Consider the following 22,593-nt stretch of genomic DNA (forward strand, 5'->3'; position numbering starts at 1 on the left):
TCTCTCTTCGGGTGATGGGTATGCAACAGAACTGAATGACAAAATAACCTGGAAATGTTTTCTTTGAATATATGTACCCTGATTTATTGATGTCACCCCATTAAAATAAAAATTTATTTATAAAAAAAAATTACTGATTGGATAATACCAATTAGCAATTTCATCAATCTACCCCCCCAAAAAAAAACAACTGGAAAAAATCAGCAAAAGATATGGACACCTCACAAGAGAGATGTTTCACATCTTACATCGTTAGGGGATTGCAAATTTACACGAGATGAAGATACTACTACATCCTTACCAGAAAGGCTAGAATCCCAAACGGTAGGAACACCAAAGGTTGGTGAGGACTTGGAGCCATGGGAAGTCCCCTTCCTCACTGGGGGGATGCGAAATGGTGTGGCCACTTTGGAGGACAGCTTGGCAGTTTCTTACAAAACTAAACATCCTTTTACCATATGACCCAGCAGCTGTGCTCCTTGGGCTCCACCCAGATAAGTTGAAAAGTGACGTCCACACGAAAACCTGCGTGTGGATGCTTAGAGAGACGTTCTTCCTAACTGCCGAAACCTGGAAAGAAGCCAGATGTCCCTTAGCAGGTGAGGAATAAACAAACTGCAGTGCGTCCAGACAATGGGCTATTCAGGAAAGGAGAGAAGGAGGGAGGGAGGAAGGGAGGGAGGAAGGAAGGAATGAAGGATGGACTCAGGAAGGAAGGAAGGAAAGAAGGAAGGGAAAGGAGAAAGAAAGAAATGAGCTATCAGGCCATCAAAAGTCATAGCGGAAGCTTACATGACTGTGCCTAAGTGAAAGAAGCCAACCAAAAGGGTCCACACTGTATGACTCCAGCTGCATGACGTTCTGGAAAAGGCACAACCATGGAGACAGCGAATAGTCAGCGGTCACCAGGCGCTGGGAAGGAGGAGGAACAAACAGACCAAGCACAGAGGGCCCTGCGTGCTGCTGTAGTGATGGATACGTGTCATTATACATGTGTCAAAACCTACAGAATGTACAACACAAACAGTGAATGTTAATGTAGACCATGGACTTTAGAAATAAAGTACCAACACCAGCTCATCAGTCATAAAGAGACAGACAGAAAATGCATGTAAAGAGAGGTTGTATAAAATAAGAATAGCTAACAAAGGCACAAAGCACAGCCTAATCTGAAGAAAGGAGGCGTTCCTAATTTTTGCCTGGCTCTGAAACAGGAGGGCAGGTTTTGAACAGGAAGATATTGTTAAAGGAACTTGGAAGATCAAACATCTATGCTGGTAACCACTCTGGCATCCTGCTTTTAAAAAATCAGCAACTAGACTGAGGCTATAAGGTTGTTCAGGGACCTCCTTAAAAAGAGTTGAACTATAATATCACTTCTTTGCTAGTAAATAGGTCCTTCTGAAATGCTCGCCCTAGTGGTATTAACGTTGCCTGCAAAATGGAATTGGTGCCCGTGTTTAGTAAACTGCCCTCCCTCACTCCCTCATCCGACACAGTGTCGGGCAAGGTCGGCCACCCATCTTTTCATACGTATTTCTGTAAATCCAAACTGGTGCTGTGCCGGGTGGTCGTCTCCGGGTGGACCCTGCTGCTCATCAAGTTCAGCGCTGTCCCACATACACTGTATTAAGACAGCTCTTGCGGTGGCCTAAGGACTCTCTCCTGTCCCTTGCTTGTTTGCTGGGAGTTACTAGTGACTTGTGGACAAGGTTTGGGTCTCCTGGGACTTCGCCTGGGAACTGTGCCCTGGACTCGAGGGCCAGGAAAGTGAAGGCTGATGAGATGGGAGGCGACAGCACTCTGGGCCCTGGCCATGGCCTCTGACAGCAGACTGGGCAGTCAGGCCCTGGGATGGAACCGAGCAGAGCTGGCTGGGTCAGTGAGGGAACAAGAGGAAAGGCAAGCCCCACAGAGGCCACCAAGTGGGCCAGCGCAGTGAAACCAGCACAGAACCTTCACGGGAACTCAGATCTCCACCCTGGAACCTGAGGTCCTTCTCCATTAGGAAACCCCTTCAACCTGAAGAGAAAAACCCTTTGGCCCAGGTAGCTCAGTTGCTTAGACCGTCGACCCAATATGCCAAGGTTGTAGGTTTTCTCTCTGATCAGGGTACATACAAGAATCAATAAATGGCCTGATGGTGGTGGCGCAGTGGATAGAGCATTGACCTGGGATGCTGAGGTCCCAGGTTTGAAACCCCAAGGTTGCCAGCTTGAGCATGAATCATTGACATGATCCCATGGTTGGTGGCTTGAGCCCAAGATCGCTGGCTTGAGCAAAGGGTCACTGGCTCAGCTTGTGCCCCTTCCCCTCAGTCAGGGCACAGATGAGAGGCAATCAGTGAACTAAAGTGATGCAACTACAAGTTGACGCTTCTCATCTCTCTCCCTCCCTCTCTCTCTCACAGACACACACACAAAAACCAATGGGTGCATGAATGGATGGAACAACAAATCAATGTTTCTCTCTCTCCCTTCCTCTTTCTTTAAAATCAATCATTCAATAAAAATTTAGAAAAATCTTTTAATGTACCATGCAATTGGCCACACCTCAAATGAGGGGCCACAGCCTCAGGGAACCCTCAGGGATGCTGGGGCTTCACCTCAGGCCTGACAACCAGAGAGAAGAGGCCACTGGGTCCCTTTCCCCTCCCGCCCATTTACACTGTGCCTGTGGCAACAGTTCTATTTCCGTGTCCTTCCTTGGTCTGGGAGTCCTCCCCTGCACTGGTCTGTCCCCTGCCCCACTCGGCACCGATCCTCTAGTGACCGTATTCCTAGCATCACCAGTGAACTGACTGTCAAATTCGCTGGCGAGGATTCTTCATCTCGGCTGCAGATGGCAATGACTCGATTCCTGGAAGCTTTCTCTTGGTCTCTAGGGCATATTCTCCGTCTTCTGCAGTATCTCTGGATGCTCATGCGCAGCCCCCTTTGCAGGCGCTACTCCGACCTCCCCCACCAACAGAAGTTGGTCCATCCCGTCAGTCCGAGCCGGAGGAGGGAGAGCTCTGACACCTGCACGTTCATTTCAGCCCTTCGGCCGGACGGCTGCAGGCGCTCCCAGGTCGCGCTTAGAGACGGACAAGGGACAGCCAGGCACCACCCAAGCCCCACAGCCCAGCAGGAGGAAAGGACCTCAGGCTACTCTGTTTCAGACCTCTTTCCCTGCGCTCTCCTGTGTGAGGGCAGAGCCTGTCCTCGCCAGACCTCATCATGGCCGCCTGGTCCCCAGCCCAGCCTCGCGCCCGTCTGCATTCCCCAGCAGGGCTTTGTCTAAGATGCATCTTTGATACTGCCATTTCCTTCGACACTCTCACCTCTTAGATAAGGAACATCCCTTCTTCCTTCTCGGCCCAACTTGGAAAATCCCCCCCCCCCGCCCAGCTCTCGGCAGGCAGAGCTCACCGCCGCCCTCGCTGTCCCCCACTGCTGGCTGTTGCCGTGTTGTGACAAGCTCGTGATGCCCCTCGCCATCCCTGGGATCCCAGCCAGGAACTGTCTGCTAAATGGCTGTGTGCATGTCCCCCTAGAGCACCAGGTGCTACTGTGTGGAGGACACCACGTACCCAAAAGGACAGCGTGCAAGCTCCCACACTCACGTCAGGACCGCAGAGACACAGGCCCCGGCATGCCTGTGGGGAGCAGGTCCCTATGTGTCCGGGGCTGGCAAGCTTCTCCTGCGGAGGATGGACAGGGAGGATTTCAGGCTCTGAGGACCACGGCCCCTGTCCTAACTGCTCACTCGGCTGTGCAGGCAGAGCCGCCGGAACTACATGTACACTCATGGGAGCAGCTGGGCCGCAATAAACTTTATTGGTAGACACCAAAATTTGAATTCCATCTAATTTTCCCATGTCATGAAAAAATCATTTCTTTGTGTTTTTCTCAACTATTTGAGGACGGAAAAAGCATTAGCTGTGGCCGTGGTTTGCAGGTAGCCCCTCTGCGGGATCTGCCTCGTGCTGTCCTTTAGTACAAGACTAGGTTTTGGCTGAAAGGCCCACAAATGACATTACCAATACAAGAGGAGAGCTTAGAACCCTGACCACGGGTGCAGCTGTCCCAGTACAGCTGGAAGGCTGCTTATACTGCCACCTAGCGGCTGGTCAGCCCCATGGGCAGTCTTCCCTCTGAGCTTTGTCCCCAAGGGCCTGGGAGTCATCCTCACCTCCCATTAGCCAATGGTGCCAGCTGGGGTCTGTGTTCCTGACCACCCTCAGGAATGACCTCAGATCCGTTAAACCCAACCTAAGTGTTAAGGCCAAGAACTAGAAAACCTTGATAAATCGTTTAAAGTGAAAAACCTCCAGCCACAGAGCTTTGAGATCATGGAGCTCGATTTCCACCACCCTCTCCCAGGCAAACGCTTGCTCTCAGGTAAGAGAGATGAAGGCCCAGGAGGGCTGGCTGTGACTGACAAGAGTCCAAGGCAGAGCCTGCCTGAGTGCCGTGAGCCTGAGGCCGGCGCATGTGCGCCGAGCCACCGGGGACCCTCTGCGCGGGCCCCCTGCCACTGGCATGGAAGTGGAGCCCAGGGATCTGGAGCAGCGGGCTCCCATCCTAGCCCTGTCACTTAATTTCTATGTATCCTTGGACGTGACTTAGCCTTTGTGCCTCAACTTCCCCAACTGAAAATGGGGCAGAGTACCCACCTCATAGGGCTGTTGTGAGGCTGAAATGAGCTCTGAGTGCTGGCCCTGTCCAGGGCATTGAGGTGTTACCTACCACTGAGAATCATCTGTGCACCTACTATGTGTTCAACATGACTGCTTTATGTGTTTGCCAAGTTTAACTCCTGTAACTATGCTACCAAATGAATGGTACTCTCCCCACCCTCACCTCGATCTGCAAGGAAGCCCGAGGAAGGTCACCTGCACAGCGTGGGTGGGGGCTGGGAACACAGCCATGGCGGTGCCGCCTCCTATACAAGTCACACCTTTATCCAATGCACAGCGGAGTTACATGTTGCAAACATGACCCAGCCCTGACACCCTGGCAAGAATGAGCAGGAAGTTGCTCGGGGCAGCCTGGCTGCATCCTTTGCATGCACTCTGCTGTGGGAGTGGCTGTCAGGAGGTCCGGGCTTGGCCTGCAGCGATGGCCAGCAGTGGGGCAGTCTTCATGCGGATTTTCAGAGCTTTAAAAATACCAGCAGTGATGTGTCCTTTCTGCTCACCCGGCTCCTGTATCCCTCAATTTCTGAAGTCTTCAAACTAATGAATAATCGCTTCAGGTTCCATGTGTCAGGACTCCTGGGGGAAATAAAAAGCTGTGCAGAGCAAAACTTGGTGTCCCAACAGGGGGCACGCACTTGAGTGTGTCTGTAGCCTTGGACATGGGTGAGAGTCGCTGCTCCCTGAATGTATTGGCGACAGGCAAGGGTATAAGTCTGCTTCTAAGAGCCCAGGAGTCCCCACCTCTCTAGAAACATTCCTTCACCCCAAGCCTTCAAAGAGACACAGAAAAGGGACATTCTGACCAGCCAGGACCTGGCCCAGTCCTGTGTCAGGATCCCAGGGGCGCTGTGGATGAACAGCCATGGGTTGCTATCATTTTATCTGATTTTCAAGGTCGCTGCCCTCAGCCGGGAGCCGGGAGGGAGGTAAGACTGAGTCTTCAATTAGGGGTGGCCTTCATGGTCAGGGTATCTGTGGTACTCAGCCCCTGTGCAAGCCCCGCCCCCCGGAGTTCCTACTCTGCACAATAGGGCGGAGGAGGAGTCCCTGCCTCACGCTGCTGTGCTGACCAATGACCACGGAGGAAAAAGCACAAACGGAAATGCAGAGTACCATCAATGCGTTTAAATGTTTGTAACAAATTTAGATGGCGAGTGCCAATAGGAGACTGTCCAGGTTACTTTTATGGCCATCCACCTGCACTCTTGAAAGTCTGGGGCACGGACTTACAATTTCAAATGTTTTCTGTCTTACGTTTGATTTTCTCTGACTTCCGTGGGGAAAAAACATCGGCTTGCGTGCACTGTCCTCGTCCTCCCACGAGGTGGCGCTGCTTCCCAATAAGCAATTTCTTTTGGCGAGATCAAATTAGAGCTTCAAGAGGAAAAAGAAAAATGATGAAGGATCACCAGGTCCCCTGCCAGCCCCGCCCCTACCCGCAGATTTCAAGTAGCAGAACAGGATATCAGGATTAAGAGTGCTGGTTCCTGAGGCCTGCAGTCCCTGAAGCAGAGTTGTGACTGCACATCTTCACTGCCCACTGTGACGTGCTCCTTCCCAGAGCAGGAAAAAGGAAGCCTAAAGCCCAGTGCTTCCAAGATGGACAGGCATTAGCACAGAGTTCATGCACTTTTTTTTCAAAAGATGGCTGATGGTAGATTGGCCTTAAGAATCCAATGTAGGCCCTGGCCAGTTTGCTCAGTGATAGTGCGCGGGCCCAGCATGTAGAAGTCCCGGGTTCGGTTCCTGGTCAGGGACACAGGAGGAGCGCCCATCTGCTTCTCCACCCTCCCCCCTTTCCTTTCTCTCTGTCTCTCTCTCTTCCCTTCTTGCAGCCAGGGCTCCACTGGAGCAAAGATGGCCTGGACACTGAGGACGGCTCCATGGCCTCTGCCTCAGGTGCGAGAACGGCTCCAGTTGCAGTGGAGCAATGGCCCAGATGGGCAGAGCATCGCCCCCTGGTGGGCATGCCGGGTGGATCCCAGTGGGGTGCATGTGGGAGTCTGTCTCTCTGCCTCCCCACTTCTCACTTCAGGAAAAAAAAAAAAAAAAGAATCCAATGTGGCAGGGAAGGATGGTGTTCCCAGCTGCACACAGGCATGCGAAGGGTCCAGGTTCCCAAGCTCACACCTGCCTCTCCACCCTCGGACCCCAGAGCCTTTCGTTCTCATAACAGCAGCACCCAACCCCAGAGAAGCGAAATCCAGAGATGCTCTGACCATGTATAAAGTCAGAGCACCCCTTCTGTGACCTTATTCCCCACCCTTCAGCTCCTTTCGCTAAAAATACATAAGCTTTTTGGTGCGGTGGGCAGGGTGGAGGAAGTAGGCACATTTTCTCATTTGAGATAAAATGGTGGGAGGGGCTGGAGTTACGGGGCTGACCCATCGTCTCAGCTTGCCTCCATCTGGTTTCACTGCCTTAACCCTAGAATGGTTTTGTGATCAGTATGGAGAAGGGAAAAGAGATGTTTTCCAAGCTCACACAGAGGATGCTCGTAAGCAACAGATGCTACCTGTTTAAAAAAAAAAGAAAGATTACTTTACACGGTGCATGAATGTTTTCTGGAACTATCTCAGAAAAATCTGATGTTTAGCACTTACATAAAAAATTAAATGCCTTGTAATGAACGTTAACTCTATTTTGGTACTGAAGTCAGGCCTGTGGGCCTGAGCCCCTGCATACACAGTCCACAGCTGCATCAACTGGGAAGCTCTCCACCTAGACTTCACTTTTGAGGACCTTGGGTACTCTCTGCCTTTTATCAGTGGCTTGCTGGGCTCCCCTCCACCCGGAGACCCGCGGCCCCACTCCTAGACCCAACCCTGTTTCACACGTTCCCAGTCCTTTCAGCCGGAACCAATCCCGTTCACCAAAACTGAACTGAACTAACCTCTCAGTGCCTTCCTGCTGGGGTTTTTTTTTCATCCATTATGTCGGACACATCCCATTTAATATTTCATTTCATCTTCATAGCCATCATTTAAATAAACAATCGCATTTTATATCTATGGAAAATGAAGCTGCGAGGCCCAACTTGCCTTCTACCCATCTCTTCCACCCCCTTCCTCTTCTTCCCACCGTCTCACCCCCACCAGCCTCTGAACACCTGGCCTTCCAGCGGTTTCCTCAAACACGCCCGTCAACATGGTTCCCTTCTATTTAAAGCCTGGTAACTTCCACTTTCATTTCATTCAGTCAACTCCACAATCTCCAGAGTCGAAGTCTGTTCTATTGAACCACAAATCTCCTAACTCTTTCAAAATGTTCCCATGATGACAACTGCCTGTCTCCGCCTCCTCCCACCTCCCAACTGCACAGCTCTGTCACCTCCAGTCTGGGCTTTTCATTACCGGAGTTCTCTCCAGGATGCAGTCTCCTCCCCGACATGGGCCCCTCCGTACCTGCCCATACGGTAGGGCTCGCATTCACCTCCTCCACGGAGCCTTACACAAACACCTCCAGCTTACACTTGGTCCTCCCTGGCCAATCTTGCATGGTGTTATGACTGTACCATTTCAGGAAGGTGACAGGGTGGACCAGGGGACTTAGATGCCACTGGTGTGAGTGCAAGCCTCTTAGAAAGCAGCATGGCACTTCCTGCAATACTCTTTTATGTCCTCCCTTGCCCCATGCAATGGAATATTGTCAAGTCAGCAAACACAGCTGAACTGTAGGCAAGTAGCATCGGGACTGGACACTCACGAGCGGAGACTGTCACAGAAGCCCAGGCGCAGGTAGCCTTTCTGTCTAACTCAGGTGTACCTTGGGGAGTGGGATAGAAAATGTGGGAGTGAAATTTGGAGTAGAGGCTACCTGGGTATGGTGGGGGAAGGAGGGACAGGGATGGGACAGGACACAGGTAACGCCGCCGGACACCTGCATGCTTGCTGAGAGGTGGCCCGAGTGACGTATGTAACGTACGTGGAGGTGTGCACTTGCTGGCTAGAGGGGAAAGCTGGTGCACGGGAAGCCACTGCGCACACTGCCCGCTGGGGACAGAAGGGACTTCCATTAGATGCTCTAGAGCAGGGGTAGTCAACCTTTTTATACCTACTGCCCACTTTTGTATCTCTGTTAGTAGTAAAATTTTCTTACCACCCACTGGTTCCATAGTAATGGTGATTTATAAAGTAGGAAAGTAACTTTACTTTATAAAATTTATAAAGCAGAGTTATAGCAAGTTAAAGCATATAATAATAATTACTTACCAAGTACTTTATGTCAAATTTTCGCTAAGTTTGGCAGAATAAATCTTTATAAAACAACTTACTATAGTTAAATCTATCTTTTTATTTATACTTTGGTTGCTCTGCTACTGCCCACCATGAAAGCTGGAATGCCCACTAGTGGGCGGTAGGGACCAGGTTGACTACCACGGTTCTAGATGCTCATTTAGTGCCCTGAGACCGGAAGCCCTCCTGAGTGACTTCACAGAACGCTGGGGAAACCCTGAGGGACAAGATATCCGTCCCTGCCAGAGGACAGGACTGAGCTACGGGTACTTGGAAAGCATTTCCCTGTAATCTCTTACAAATTATTGATTATGTAGATACTGACTAGGGGCTGGATTATAGAAAACATGACCAATGAAATAAAGATACTACTCAGTATCATATGGATAGAGGTGCCGGGAAAACAAAACCATGTTAAAAACTTTGAGAAAACAAATCAAGTCCTCTACATGTTTGGTGAGAAAGGCCCATACTGGGGACAAAGCTCCGGAGCGACAAGGACTCTGTCCAGCCACCTCGAAAGCACTGGCCTAGTGCATGTGCAGAAGAAGACAGAGAAGCAGTCTTGCCTTTTACAGTGGGGCTGCTTGCAGGGACACGGAACTGCCCCCGTGGCCGGCAAATACTGGGCGATTCTTTAAAAAGGGGGGAAATTATGACGTATGAAGTGCTCCTACCTTTCACTTCTACAAAACTTGTAATAACGCACAATTCTTAAGCTGTTTTTCTTTTTTTTTTATTGCTGTTAATTCAAGGAAAAAAAGGCTGCATAAAATCCAATCTGTTCTAGAAATATAAGTGGCCTTTCCGGTACATAACATCTCAAATATCAAAGTATATGGTAAACATACAGATAAGGAGAAGGCAACACACCTCCTATGTACAGTACAGTATTTTAAATAATAAAATAAGCTCCATAAAAGTACAACTGGCAAGTGACTCACAACGCGGTCCACACGCAGCTTTATCAAAACTCTCACTTGGAACAACTCAGCTACACCTTAACCATTAATTTAATAATGTGGTCCAAAAATACCCAGATCAAATAAAATAGAATTAATCAAAATAATTTCCTTTACTCAAACTTTTTTATTCTTTTTAAATTAAAGCTTTCTCCTACTCCTTCACACCCACCCCTCCCCCTAGAGCCCCGCACCCCTGAAAGACGGTTTCAAAATGTACATTGGTGCTATATAAATATAAACGCTACCTAGGAAGCATTAACCAAGGCTTCTTTTTTCTTCAAGTTTTTCCTCTCGTCTAGCAATCTATCCAGCTTTTGAACCAAGACCAGATGCTGCCGCCGCTCCTGCCGCACACGCATGGTCCCGCACACCACGCTAACCCTTCGGTTCCGCTCAGTCCTGAAGGGTAGAAACGGAACATGCCCCCAACCCTTGCCCCGCTGAAGACAGAGCTGTAAGAGCTCCTCGCTGTGAGGGCAGAAGTCCAGAACACACACTCGATCTTCCAGATAACCTCAGTGCACTTTAGGAAATCATCAAAATTACCTGGAAGCAATTTAGTACATAGATCAACTTTTAAAAATAAAAAACCCCAACCCCCCCCCCTTTTTTAACAGCAGCATTAAACTTAATGACATGACACAGACATGATTAATACCATCTTACACTCAGAATTCAGTCCTTCACATTATGATCAAGCATAGGTAAACTGTTACAAAAGGGGCTTTGCCACGAGAGATAGGTTAGGGAACCCATACCTGACTGGCACAGAAACGCAGGGCTTCTGTTCAGGTTACAATGACACACATGGTTTCAAATACGACGTAACACAGTAACAGTTGGTGTTGTGTCTCTTAGCGTGACATGTGGTAGACTACATGTAAAATGGGCTGTCGACAGCCATTACCGACACAATCACGCAGAACACCACTCACCCTAGTTTGTTCACTTTATGTCTCTCAGCAACAGGCTAAAAAAGTAGGATGAAGTAAAAAAAGTCGTTTGTAAGAAAAAGATCTCCATCCGCACATTGTGTATTTTCAGCATCATATGGTTTCATACTTCTTCCACTTGAATCTTTACTTGGACAACAAGCGCTGCACATGTCTTTACGTGATGCTGTTTGTTTCATATATACAAACTACTTGGGGAATCTGATTTCTCCCTTATGATGAAGGTGAAACATTGACTCTCAATTTATGTGCAGAGCAGTTTATAAAAGTGTGGACCACACATCAGCCACCCCCTGCACCGGCAGGAGGCAGCTGGAGGGGCAGGGAGGCAGGTGTACTCAGCGGGAAAATGAGAAATGCTGTGGAAGAAGCAAAGTATCTTTTCTTCAAAACCATACGACTGTCACCAGTGTTGTAAAGTTGTAAAAAAAAAAAAAGGTCAAATACACAGTTTTAAAGAGTCAGTAAACATTGCACACAGCAAGTAGTCAGTGTAAAAAAACAACAACAACAAAACACCCCACACATCCATTTCCTTTTGACAGTTTGTTTGGATGTTTAAATTACATGTATCATACAGGTAAGCCCGTTGTTGAACCAGGAGACCGGCTCATAAGCAATGTGTCCTTTTTTGTTTTGGACATCAGTACAGGAGAAACAAAAACCCCAACTGCATAGAAATCTCAAAAACATGTACACAAAGAAACACAAACAAAATACCTTTCCTCTCCTCCCCTCCACACCCAGCATGACTCCCCACACGTCAGTGTGTTAGGTAGGCAAGCTCTACTGGGTTCAGTCTGCAGAGTCCAACGTATCATTAGAAGGGGGGAGGGGAGGTGCGTATCTCAGTCTGTAAGTGCCTAAAACGGGAAAGACAGAACTGCTAAGTCACTGCTCACCAAGGCAACGCATCACAAAACCACGACACGGTATAAACGGGCATGCTGGTCGGGAGGCAGCGTCTGCACCACCATGATACCAAAATGACTTCTTAAAAGTAACATGAAGTTTGCACTCTAAGTTCAACCTAAAGCTATCAAACTCCAGCTTCTTTTGAAAATGCCAAGTATATACTCCCAATTCAGGGCTATTTCTGGGTAATATTTGGCAAAATGACAAAAATCAAATGCAAGTAAAAGATAATGGTTTGAGGTGTGTATGAAATTTGGTATTTGACTCATACTTATTTAAGAAATCTTCTTGGTGGTGGAGTTTTTTTCTTGGTAGTAATTATATTCAACTTAGTTCAATTTCCCTTATTCCCAAACCAGTGCTTAAAATAGTCTGTTCCTTAAAATGCAATAGCATTTTATTTAAAACATCTGCTGAGCAGGAAGAAGGATGTGGGAATACAGAGGCCAGCTATAAGACATTTTAAATGACAACTAAAAATCATACATGTCTGATGACTAGATTACTTCCTAGTTCCTCAAGATTTAAAAATTTTGCTTGCTTTATGAAAGACGATTGTAGCTTTTTTTTTTAAAAAAAAGTGCTGCAAACCAGAGATTTGACATTCTAGAATGCAAATTCCCATTATACTCCTTAAAAAGTGCCTTTATGGTTTCTCTTATTTAGAAGCTGAACTCTGAACTTCCTGGTGCTGTGTGACCCCAGTCTGCCCCAGGCTCTGCTGTCTGCACTTGGTGACTCGTCACTTAAAGCACCACATTCGTAAACAAGCACACAATGACCTTCTGCTACACCAGACTGCCCGCGACCCCCAACTGGGGAGACCCCGGCACACTAAAAGCAAGTCCTCTGGGAGCTCTCATGATTACCTTGTTGACTGGCCTCCATGGACGACTGCTTACACTCCTGTGCAAAGTGTCCGCTTACACCACAGTTGTAACATGAAACACTCCCATTCTTCTTGGGCCCTGAACTGCTCGAGTTGGCAACTACACTGGGTGCCGCATAGACGGGGTAGTATCTCCCAAATCCTGCCACCTGCTGTAGGCCATAGCTGGCTTGGCTCCCCATGACCGGGTCGTGGACCAGTCCGTTTGCATATGGCGTCGGAGGCAGAAAGAAAGGAAGTTGGTTTCCATTGCTCTGATGCGCTTGGTTGAGGTAGCTGCCGTTGCAGATGGACGGCAGAGGGAAGAGCGGGACCCGGTACACGGGCCCAGGCATTGGGCTAGGATAATAGTAACTGTTGAGCTGGAGGTTTCCGTTGGTCCCACAGCTGCACCTTCGCCCACAAGAGCCGCAAGGCCCCGCGCCCACCTGCGGGGGCGGTAGCACGGTCCCCCCGGCGCTGGGGCTGCCCACCGCGCTGATGTAGGACGCGGCGCTGTCGCTCTGCGCTGTGCTGTGTGTCAGCGCGGGGCTCGGGCTGGGTGCAGGCCCGGGGCTGTGCGTGGGGACCGCGGCCGGAGAGGCGGGGCTCAGGCCGGCCCCCGACGGGGCGGGTGGGGCCGCAGCGCCCAGCGTGCCAGAGCTCGGGCTGGGCAGCACGCCAGCCGGAAGCGCATAGGGCGCTGGCGGCTGCGAGGAAAGGACAACCTTCACGTTGGTGGGCGGAGGGGCCGTGCAGGCGTTGCCCTCCACCGGAGGCACCATTTGATTGAGTCCTACCACCTGGGCCGTGGGCTTGGGGGCGGGGTCCGCGGTAGCAGCGGCGGGAGGCCCTGGGAACACAGCAGCGCTGTGGACGGGGACAAAGGCAGCACCAGGCGCCCCCAGGCCCGGGCCACTGGGCACGCAGCCCTCGGACCCCTGCGGCGTTGGCTGCGGAGGAGGCAGCTTCAGCCTCTGGATGGTCAGGTGCAAAGCGGGGGCGCTGCTCTGAGGGAGGAAGGTGGACGGAAGAGGTAAAGGGGCAGCCAGCAGCTCCAAGTGCTTTTCTGGTTCTCCAAGAGAAGCCGCAGGGCCCAGGATCCCAACGGGGGCCGCGCTGGTGGCCTCCCTTATTGCAGAAAGAGCCACCGGGCCCGGAACAAGCATGCCTATGGCTTTGCCCTCCGCAGATTTGGGGGGAGGGACGACACCTTCAGACTTCTGGGCACCGTTGTGCATGACACAGTGTAAAGTTGGCATGAAAGAAATGTGCTGATACTTGGGCGAGTCTAAGGGGTCTTCTAAGAGGCCTCCGTTGTTCCCTAACGAAGCTATTTCTACAGGTGGCTTGACGGAGACAGTCTGGCCGACAGAACCGTAACTTGTAAACCTGGTTGCTGATGGATTCCCGGAATCTTCAGAGTTGCTGTCTGTGTCTAAGGGAAACAATACACATGGGTGTGAACACAGGCGCTCTCACCTCATCTCAGTGTCTCTAAAAGGAACTCTGAAGTCTGGAACGGGAGTAAATGTATCCCCCTCACTCCCTAACTGCCAAACTGGCGTCCTTCAAGTTTGGGCTTTAGATTTTACTTTAAATATTCTGGAAAAGGTGAAACTCTGGAGACAATACAAAGACCCGTGGCTGCCAGGGTAGAAGATGGGGGGAGACAGCTAGGAGGGCACAGGCGGAAACTCTGTGCAGTGATATAATGGTAGACCACGTCCTTCCGCACTTGTCCAAAGGCACCGAAAGCATGCCACCAAGAGTGTCAACCCTCAGGTGAACTATGGACTTTGGGCGATAACGAGATATCAATGTCAGTTCATCCTTTGTTTAAAAAAAACAAAAACATGTACCACTCTAGTGAGTCATGTGACAATGGGGAGGTCACACGTGTGGGAGAAGCGGGGGTATATGGGAAATCTGTCTTTTCCTCTCAATTTTATTGTAAACCTGAAACTGCTCTAAAAAATAGTCTTTAATTAAATAACAACCGATGGAGAGAGAACAAAAGGTTGATTGGCGACTGAATGAAGCATAGTATAAAATACAGAGATTTATTTAATAGCACATTATTACTGGGAAAAGGACTAAGTATTTTTAACTTTAACCAACTGTAGGCAATGCACTTGATTTATACTCAGCAGGACCAAACCCAAGGTCTTCCTATTTGTCCCACAAAAAGGATACAATTTAAAGGAGCTCAATTAAGACCATATTTGACTCAAATATCTCGAGGTAGGAAATGGAAGAGAGTTTTTTCCAGAATGGAATAAATATCCTTTTAAATGTTGCAATGTGTGTGTGTGTGTGGGGGGGGGGGGGGTATAAAGCTTCTACTACAGCCGTAAGTCAAGCGTGCTAGAAAACGAGGAAGCAGGGCCGACTCAGAGCACAGCCTCTCTGTCCAGCAGAGGGAGGAGGGGGCGACAGATACAAAATTACACTGTCTATTTCGCTGCGTCACCCTTATGCTTGTGTGCACAAGTGACTTCAACCCAGACTTCCCCTGGGCTTCTTAGCTTTTGGTATAAAGGAGGCAAAAAATGAAATCTAAGACACAATGTTTAAATATCACAAATCCAGATACTACAGTAATATATACAGAGATCATGCAATTCACTATAGTGCCTATCTGAACATCTCTTATATTTATGAGGACTGCAGTATATACTTAAGTCTTTATTAAGGTAATAACTAGTTAATTATGCTAAGGGTTTTTTTAATATTAACAGAAAAACAAATACAAGTCTTCCTAGAGAAAGGTTAATGAGAACCCACTCAGTGATAAAACATCAACAGTATATTAATTCAACTATTATAATTTACACTGGGGGAAGAGATTCAATTTACGAGTCAACGGTTCTAATAAACTCCCCTCAATACCTGAGGTGTTTACTGCTAAAGTTTACAAAACAAAAAGCATCCAAAAGTTAATAATTTATCTAAGGCATTATATCTATCCCTGTACCACCATTATGAGTAGAGTTCAAGGTAAACATTTAAGTCCAAAAAGAGCTGTAACATTTTTCATATGGTCGATTAAATTTCTATATGACAGGGCTTTGTTTAAATCCCCCCCACCCCCAAATTGTAAGAGAAAGTCATTTAGAAAGTGACAGAGGTGGGTGAAGTGAGCCGGCTCAGGAAACAAGTTACAGAGGCCCGAGGAGGACCCCTGGCCCTTAGGAGAGAGAAGCAAAGGTAAAGCCATACCTGAGGGTGGTGAGGGGGAGGGGAAAGGCGTGAGCCCGTTCCCCAGAGGGACAGCGCCTCAATCTAAAGTCACACCAGATGCCACCCTAGTTTTAAATGGTCTCAGACAGTTTTCTGGGCATAACAACGGCTCCTCTAGCTATTTAGAGACAGGTCTCGTCCTTTTGTGTGTGTTGACTTTGAAAAGTATCAAGTCTCAAAATACCCCATCATGACCAATTAGAACAATTAACAGCAAAGCCAGATGCTTTTCAAAGCAACCTTTCCATGCACTCAAAATCCACTTTTTATCAGAGTGGGTTTTTACCCCTTGCTGGTTTTAAAGGGTCCCACATAAGTCTCCATTTAGAGAAGGCTCACTCGAGCACTAATCTCTGAGCCTGTCTGGAGAAGGGAAGTGTTGCCACTCAGGCCCACCAGCTCACCCTGCTGATGGCAGGAAAGGGACACAGTAGAGACCCGAGTGTTCAGATGGCCTCTGCAGATTAGAAGTGTGGCATCCCGCAGACTGGTAGAAAGAACTGGGGGTAGAGTCAATGCAGGCGACATTTCATACAACTCAGAAATAATTGCAAAAGTGAAGAATCACTTTAACCGTATGTGACACAGCAGGGTGATTCCCACTGTTCCTAAGATGTGACCTGTACGTAACGCAGAAGCTAGGGTCTCAGAGAGCTGCGGACTGCCCACAAAGAAGCCACACCTGGCTGAAATGCTGAGGTCTAAGGATCTCTATAGATCTTCAGGTGACCAAAGAGAAATCACTGCCCACCAGCATAAGAAACATTATAACCAAGATGTTGCCAATCAGATGTGTTCATGTACAAAAACTAACATCCTCATCTGACTTACACACTTTTGAGATCTCACTTCTGGAATAGCAGGATACCGACTTCTGATACTCCACTTTTTAAAAGTTAACAATCCTAGCAAAGACTGTCAAAATCAAATTTTTCAGGACTTAATTAATCCTGACTTGAAATTAATCAAGACTTGAAGCAGTCTGAGGAGTGTTTATTCAAGAAAAACGGTCGCAATCTCTTAAGAATTGCGAGTGGCACTTTATCTTGCCTAATTCTCACTTTCTCCAGCTCTTAAGCAGCCTTGTAAACTAACGTCTTGCAACCACCGTAGTGATGAGAATCAGCAGCCTAGCAGCCACCAGACGCAGTGTGGATTTGGAGCTCTCTAAAAGTTATCCCCAAAGAGCTGTCACTATTTGACTGACTGGCAGCTTGAATTCACTCTAGGTTAACAGCCCTTTACCCACACCGTATCTGTTACAATCAAATCGGGCAACTGTTTAATAATGTAGCTGCCTGAAAAGGAGTGACAAGTTAGGGCTAACAAAAGGCTGACCAAAAAACTTAAGAGGAAAAACAGGGAGCTCTGAAATGCTTTCTAGAAAGCCACACTCACAGGTAGGGCCGCATGCATGCCCAGAAAAGACCTGGGTCCTAAACTCGCACTTCTGGCCAACTCTGGTTTAAGGAGGAATTGAAGGTATAATACATGCAAAAAAGCAAATACCAAAATGGCAGATGTAAAGCCTATCTTATCAATAATTATGGTAAAGTTTTTTTTTTTTATTTATTCATTTTAGAGAAGAGAGACAGAGACAGAGAGGAGAGACAGAGAGAGAGAAGTGGGGGAGGAGCTGGAAGCATCAACTCCCATATGTGCCTTGACCAGGCAAGCCCAGGGTTTCGAACCGGCGACCTCATCATTTCCAGGTCGACGCCTTATCTACTGCGCCACCACAGGTCAGGCCCTAATTATGGTAAATTTAAATAGATTAAACACTCCAATTAAATGAGAGATGGAGGATGGTTAAAAAAAAAACAACCCAAAAAACCCATAACCCAACAATATGCTGTCTATAAAAGACACACTTCAGATTCAAAGACACAAATAGATTGTTTAAAGTAAAAGAACAAAAAAAGAGGTACCCTGCAAACAATACCCAAGAGAGAGCTACAGTGACTATTACTACCAGATAAAAATTAAGAGAAAAACTGTTACGAGAGACAAAAGGATAAAATTTGTAATAATAAAAGGCTCAATTCGTCCAGAAGACATGAAACTTATAAATATATGAGCATTTAAATAAAATGTCAATCTTTCTACACTAATTCTATATTTTATTAACAACTTCTGTTTAATTTCATATGCGGTGAAATGGTTTGTTTGTTTTTATTTTAATCAACACTGGCCAGGACCTGCTAAGTGAACAGTCCACACACTCTTAACAGCAACTGAATTAAAGATCAGTAATGACATTTACGAGAACGTAAAATCACTTCTGCTTGACTGACTTTAAGAGACAGGGCGTATTTCCCTCCACTACCCCCACGTTTCCTCCAAAGAGCAAACCTCTGTCTTTTTCTTCTTCGCTTTCAAAGCTCTCTCTTCCATCCTGCCGTGGGCTAGGGGGAGAGCTGTAACTCTCTGAGGACGTTTCTCCGCGCGTGTCCTGGCCAGATCCAACGTCCAGGGTCACATCTAGAAATAATTCCATTTTGGAAAATCATGTTAAGGAGTTAAAAAATTAGTTACACCTGTTAATTTTTTCCCCCAGCTTTCCTACAACTACCTAAGAAACTGGTCTCTGACCTAGGTAAAAAATTCATTATTAAATCACCATTTTAATGGAAAATAATTTATAAATGCATTCTTAAAATAACAAAGGCATAGGAAAAAAGCAATCTTACTGACTTTAAAAGATTCAGATGTAAGGGTCTTCATAGGTCTGTCCAATAACGGCATGTTGGGCCGCTTTCAAAAATCTAGATATTTTAACTTCTCAGAACTTACTAGACATTCATCCTTCTTTAGAAGACCTCAAGAATGGAACGGACTGCAAAAACGCCTATTCAGTTAAAATGACTATGCCCGAGTATTCCAAAAAGGAGTAAAATCCTATCTAGCAGACTGAGTAGCTCTTGGGGTTCTGCCTGAAGCCAAAGTGACAGAGGCAAGGTTGGGGTGGAGCACAAAACCGGTCATGAACAATTAGCGACATCTGTTTTGAGCCCAGAAGGGAGACTGCTGGTATACCTGGTGCTGGACACACCTACACCGGCTCTTAGGGCGCTGTCCTGTTCATGTCTGTAAATTCAGTAGCGACCATGTTTCTACCTTGCCGCAAGCATTCACCTTGCTTAGTGTATAAATCCCCCTGAAAGGGATTCCAGAGGGATCTAGGGAACTACAGATGAGTGAACTGTTTCCATGGCAACTTGGTAGAACTGTTAGTCACTTGGCCAAAACAGGAGTTCCAGAAAAGATGTGGTTGTGCTGACCCAGGTAGCTGACTGATCTGTCTCTTCTGAAGGCAGTAAATTTGTAACTGTATTAAGATCGTTAAAGATGATGTAGCCTTGCCCAGCCACTCAAGTGCTATTTCCTTCTGAGTAATAAAATGTCAAACCACCAAAGGGAAACTGCACCAATCTCATGAGGCTGTAAGTGGCAGAGGAATTAGAGGAGTTACTTGGGCAAGTAACACTTTTAATAAAAGGGATCTGCAGCATACTTACACTCAGTAATAGGCTTTGAACTCACTCAGCAGTCACAGTGTGACCCAGGGAAGCATGTCAACACCAATGGCTATCTGGAGACAATCCAAGGTGCCGTTGTGGCCAAACCCTGGCATTGAACTGGACTAATGAAAACGAAACCTATGAAACTGGGGCACAAACGGAGATTCTGCACATAAATATTTCAACCAGCACAGAACAAAAGGAGCAAGCTAAAGATGAGAATCACAGACTCAATATGACAGTCTCAAACCAGAAATGGCAGGATGAAAGGGGACCGGTGGGGACAGGTGAGGGGAGTTTGCTCCCTAACACAATGAAACTTCCGAAAGAGGGCTGTTATCTCCCTTTTGGGAGCTATAAGACACACCCTTTTCTGAAAAATCTGGGGTCTAAAAACTGGGTGTGTCTTATAGTGGTTGTAGATGTTTTTACTTGCATTTCCCACTTTTTCACGCTTGTTTTCTTTCAAATTTCAGGTCCCCAACTTAAGGTGAGTCTTATACGTGGGAGAGTCTTATACATGGGGAAATACAGTAAGTTACAGAATATGTTTTTTTTTTTAAAGCAGCTATTCCTCAAAATGACACAATTTAAAACTTATTTTCTTTAAATTATACAGCTACTAAACATTTGAGTCACCAAATTATCATACATTAATTTGCAGTTTTTGAAGAACTAAATACATAAATCAAAATGTATACTAAACATAATTTTCTCTCTTTGATCATCCAGAAGGTGCTTTGGAACTGTGTAGTCTTGGGAATTTTTATGAGAAATTACGCGGTACCCTAGAGTCAGAAGGAGTGAAGGTGAGGACGTGCCAAAGATACTCAACAAACTGCCCTTCTCAAGAGAGATACAAACTTGTTTATTTGTTCTCATGTCTCACAGGAGAAAAGATCATGCAAGAAGATAAAAAAGCAAAAGCTTACATTAGCCACCAATCTAACAATAAAAGTCCTGGTTATTAGTACTTACGAACAAACAGACACTAAACTTCACTGTTTAGGAACATCAGAACCACAATTAAAGAAAAGTCGGAAAGCCTGACCAGGCGGTGGCGCAGTGGATAGAGCGTAGGACTGGGAGCGGAGGACTCAGGTTTGAGACCCTGAGGTCGCCAGCTTGACTGCAGGCTCATCTGGTTTGAGCAAGGCTCACTAGCTTGAGCCCAAGGTCACTGGCTCGAGCAAGGGGTCACTCAGTCTGCTGTAGCCCCCCCAAGTCAATGAGAAAGCAATCAATGAACAACTAAAGCGCTGCAACAAAGAATCGATGCTTCTCATCTCCCTTTCTGTCTGTCCCTATCTGTCTCTGTCTGACTCTGTCACAAAAAATAAAAATAAAAAAGGCAGAGAACCTTTAAATCATTAAATTTTTTTAAAAGAAATTGAGAGGTCAACCACTTGAAACACTTCCCCCTAAACTTTTTGGTGCCACATTCAGCACATGTGAGCGGGGGAAAGAGGCCGGGTGACGCGTGGGAACAGAGTTCTGGCAGTGCAGACAGAGCACCACATCAAGCCGCTCAGCACAGGAGCTGTGGCTTGAGGTTTTTAAGGAAACACTATAGAGAATACAGATGATGAACAGCACTGACAGCTTGGGGGAGGGACAGCAACAGGGAGGGAGATGGTGCAGGGTTCTCTTGTTCCTTTTTGTACCAGCAGAATTTTGAACTACATGAACAGATTATTTACTCAAAATAGAAGTTAAACTTTTAGGCTCTGGCTGGTTAGCTCAGCAATAGAGCACTGGCCCGGCATATAGAAGTTACAGGTTCGATTCCTGGCCAGGGCACACAGGAGAAGTGCCCATCTGCTTCTCCACCATTCCCCCTTTCCTCCCCCTCTATCTCTCTCTCTTCCCCTCCCACAGCCAAGGCTCCACTGGAGCAGAGTTGGCCCAGGCACTGAGGATGGCTCCATGGCCTCCACCTCAGGCACTAGAATGGCTCCGGCTGTGATGGAGCAAAACCCTAGATGAGCAGAGTATCACTCCCTGGTGGGCATGTCAGATGGATCCCAGTAGGGCACATGAAAAAGTCTTTCTGCCTTTCCTGCTTCTAACTTCAGAAAAATACCCCCCCCCAAAAAAAGAAAGTTGTTAAAATTTTAAATTAAGCCCTGGCTGGGCAGCTTGATGAGAGCGTCACTCCTGTATGCCAAGGTTGTGGGTCAATTGCAGGGTCAGCATACACCCAAGAATCAACCAAGGAACTTGTATAAATAAGTGGAACAACACATCGATGTTTCTCTCCCCCAACCTTCTCACTCTTTCTCTAAAATCAATTAATTAAAAAAATATATTTAAAAATGTTTAAATTAAAAAATACTTATCTTAAACTAGACTGTTAAAGATTCGAACATACGAATCAGAAACCAATATTTTCAGTTTCAATATACATAATATCTACAGTTTCTATGTGTGATTGTGCCATAAAAAATAAATCTTATATCCTCAATTCACTGAATGCTAAAGGTAATTTTAACAAGAAATTAATAAACAGGGGTCTTTGTAACTTGGCCTCAGCAAACATTTGACGTACATTTGACATCAATGACACAGGATATACAATGTACATTTCAGTTATAATCATAATCTATAAATGTAAATATATGAACCAGTGATTTATACAAGATAAAATACAATGTTTATTATCTTAAACATCCTGAGGTTCTACTTTCATAGTACACTGCTCACAAAAATTAGGGGATACTTTATAGCTTCATATTCATTTTGAAATATCCCCTAATTCTGCTCACAAAAACTAGGGGATACTTTATAGCTTCATATTCATTTTGAAATATCCCCTAGTTTTTGTGAGCCGTATATTTGAAAATAGAGAAATTGGAGCTTGAGTTATTACTGAACAGTTCTTAAAGAATATGTTTTCTTCTCATTTAGAATAAAAGAACTAAATCACTGCCTACCTACGCGCTCAGTACCCGCTAAAGGCTCCTGGCAGCTGTCTGGCACATTCAATCTGCACAACCTGGCGAGGGAGGCAATGCTCCCGCGCTCCAAGTGAGAAAACCTAGGCTTTGGAGACGCTCCACGTCTAAGAAACCGGAGAAGCACAGGGATCAACTCCACATCTGTCAGATCCAAGTCCACACATTTCCCCTCTAAAAAAATGAAGCTAAAAGGGAAAGACGTGTTATAAACCTCTTTGGTGACAGAAGTTCCCAAATTATTTGAGAGATAGGGAC

General features: G+C 46.7%; 1 protein-coding gene across 3 annotated transcripts in view; it reads right to left on the reverse strand.

Moving 5' to 3' along the window:
• The window catches only part of ZCCHC2 (zinc finger CCHC-type containing 2), a 69,232-nt gene that overhangs the window by 5,522 nt on the left and 41,117 nt on the right, over positions 1–22,593 (reverse strand). For 2 of the 3 annotated variants that reach the window (XM_066246511.1, XM_066246509.1), the window contains 2 exons: positions 18,213–18,341; positions 12,619–14,055 (listed from right to left, as the gene is read on the reverse strand). In XM_066246511.1, the coding sequence (XP_066102608.1) occupies positions 12,619–14,055; positions 18,213–18,341 (1,566 nt within the window). Of the gene's footprint in view, positions 1–9,638; positions 11,698–12,618; positions 14,056–18,212; positions 18,342–22,593 lie in introns of those variants that run through there. The other variant, XM_066246510.1, reaches the window with a different exon arrangement.

This window comes from Saccopteryx bilineata, chromosome 11 (assembly GCF_036850765.1).
Source record: "Saccopteryx bilineata isolate mSacBil1 chromosome 11, mSacBil1_pri_phased_curated, whole genome shotgun sequence".
Lineage (NCBI taxonomy): Eukaryota > Metazoa > Chordata > Mammalia > Chiroptera > Emballonuridae > Saccopteryx > Saccopteryx bilineata.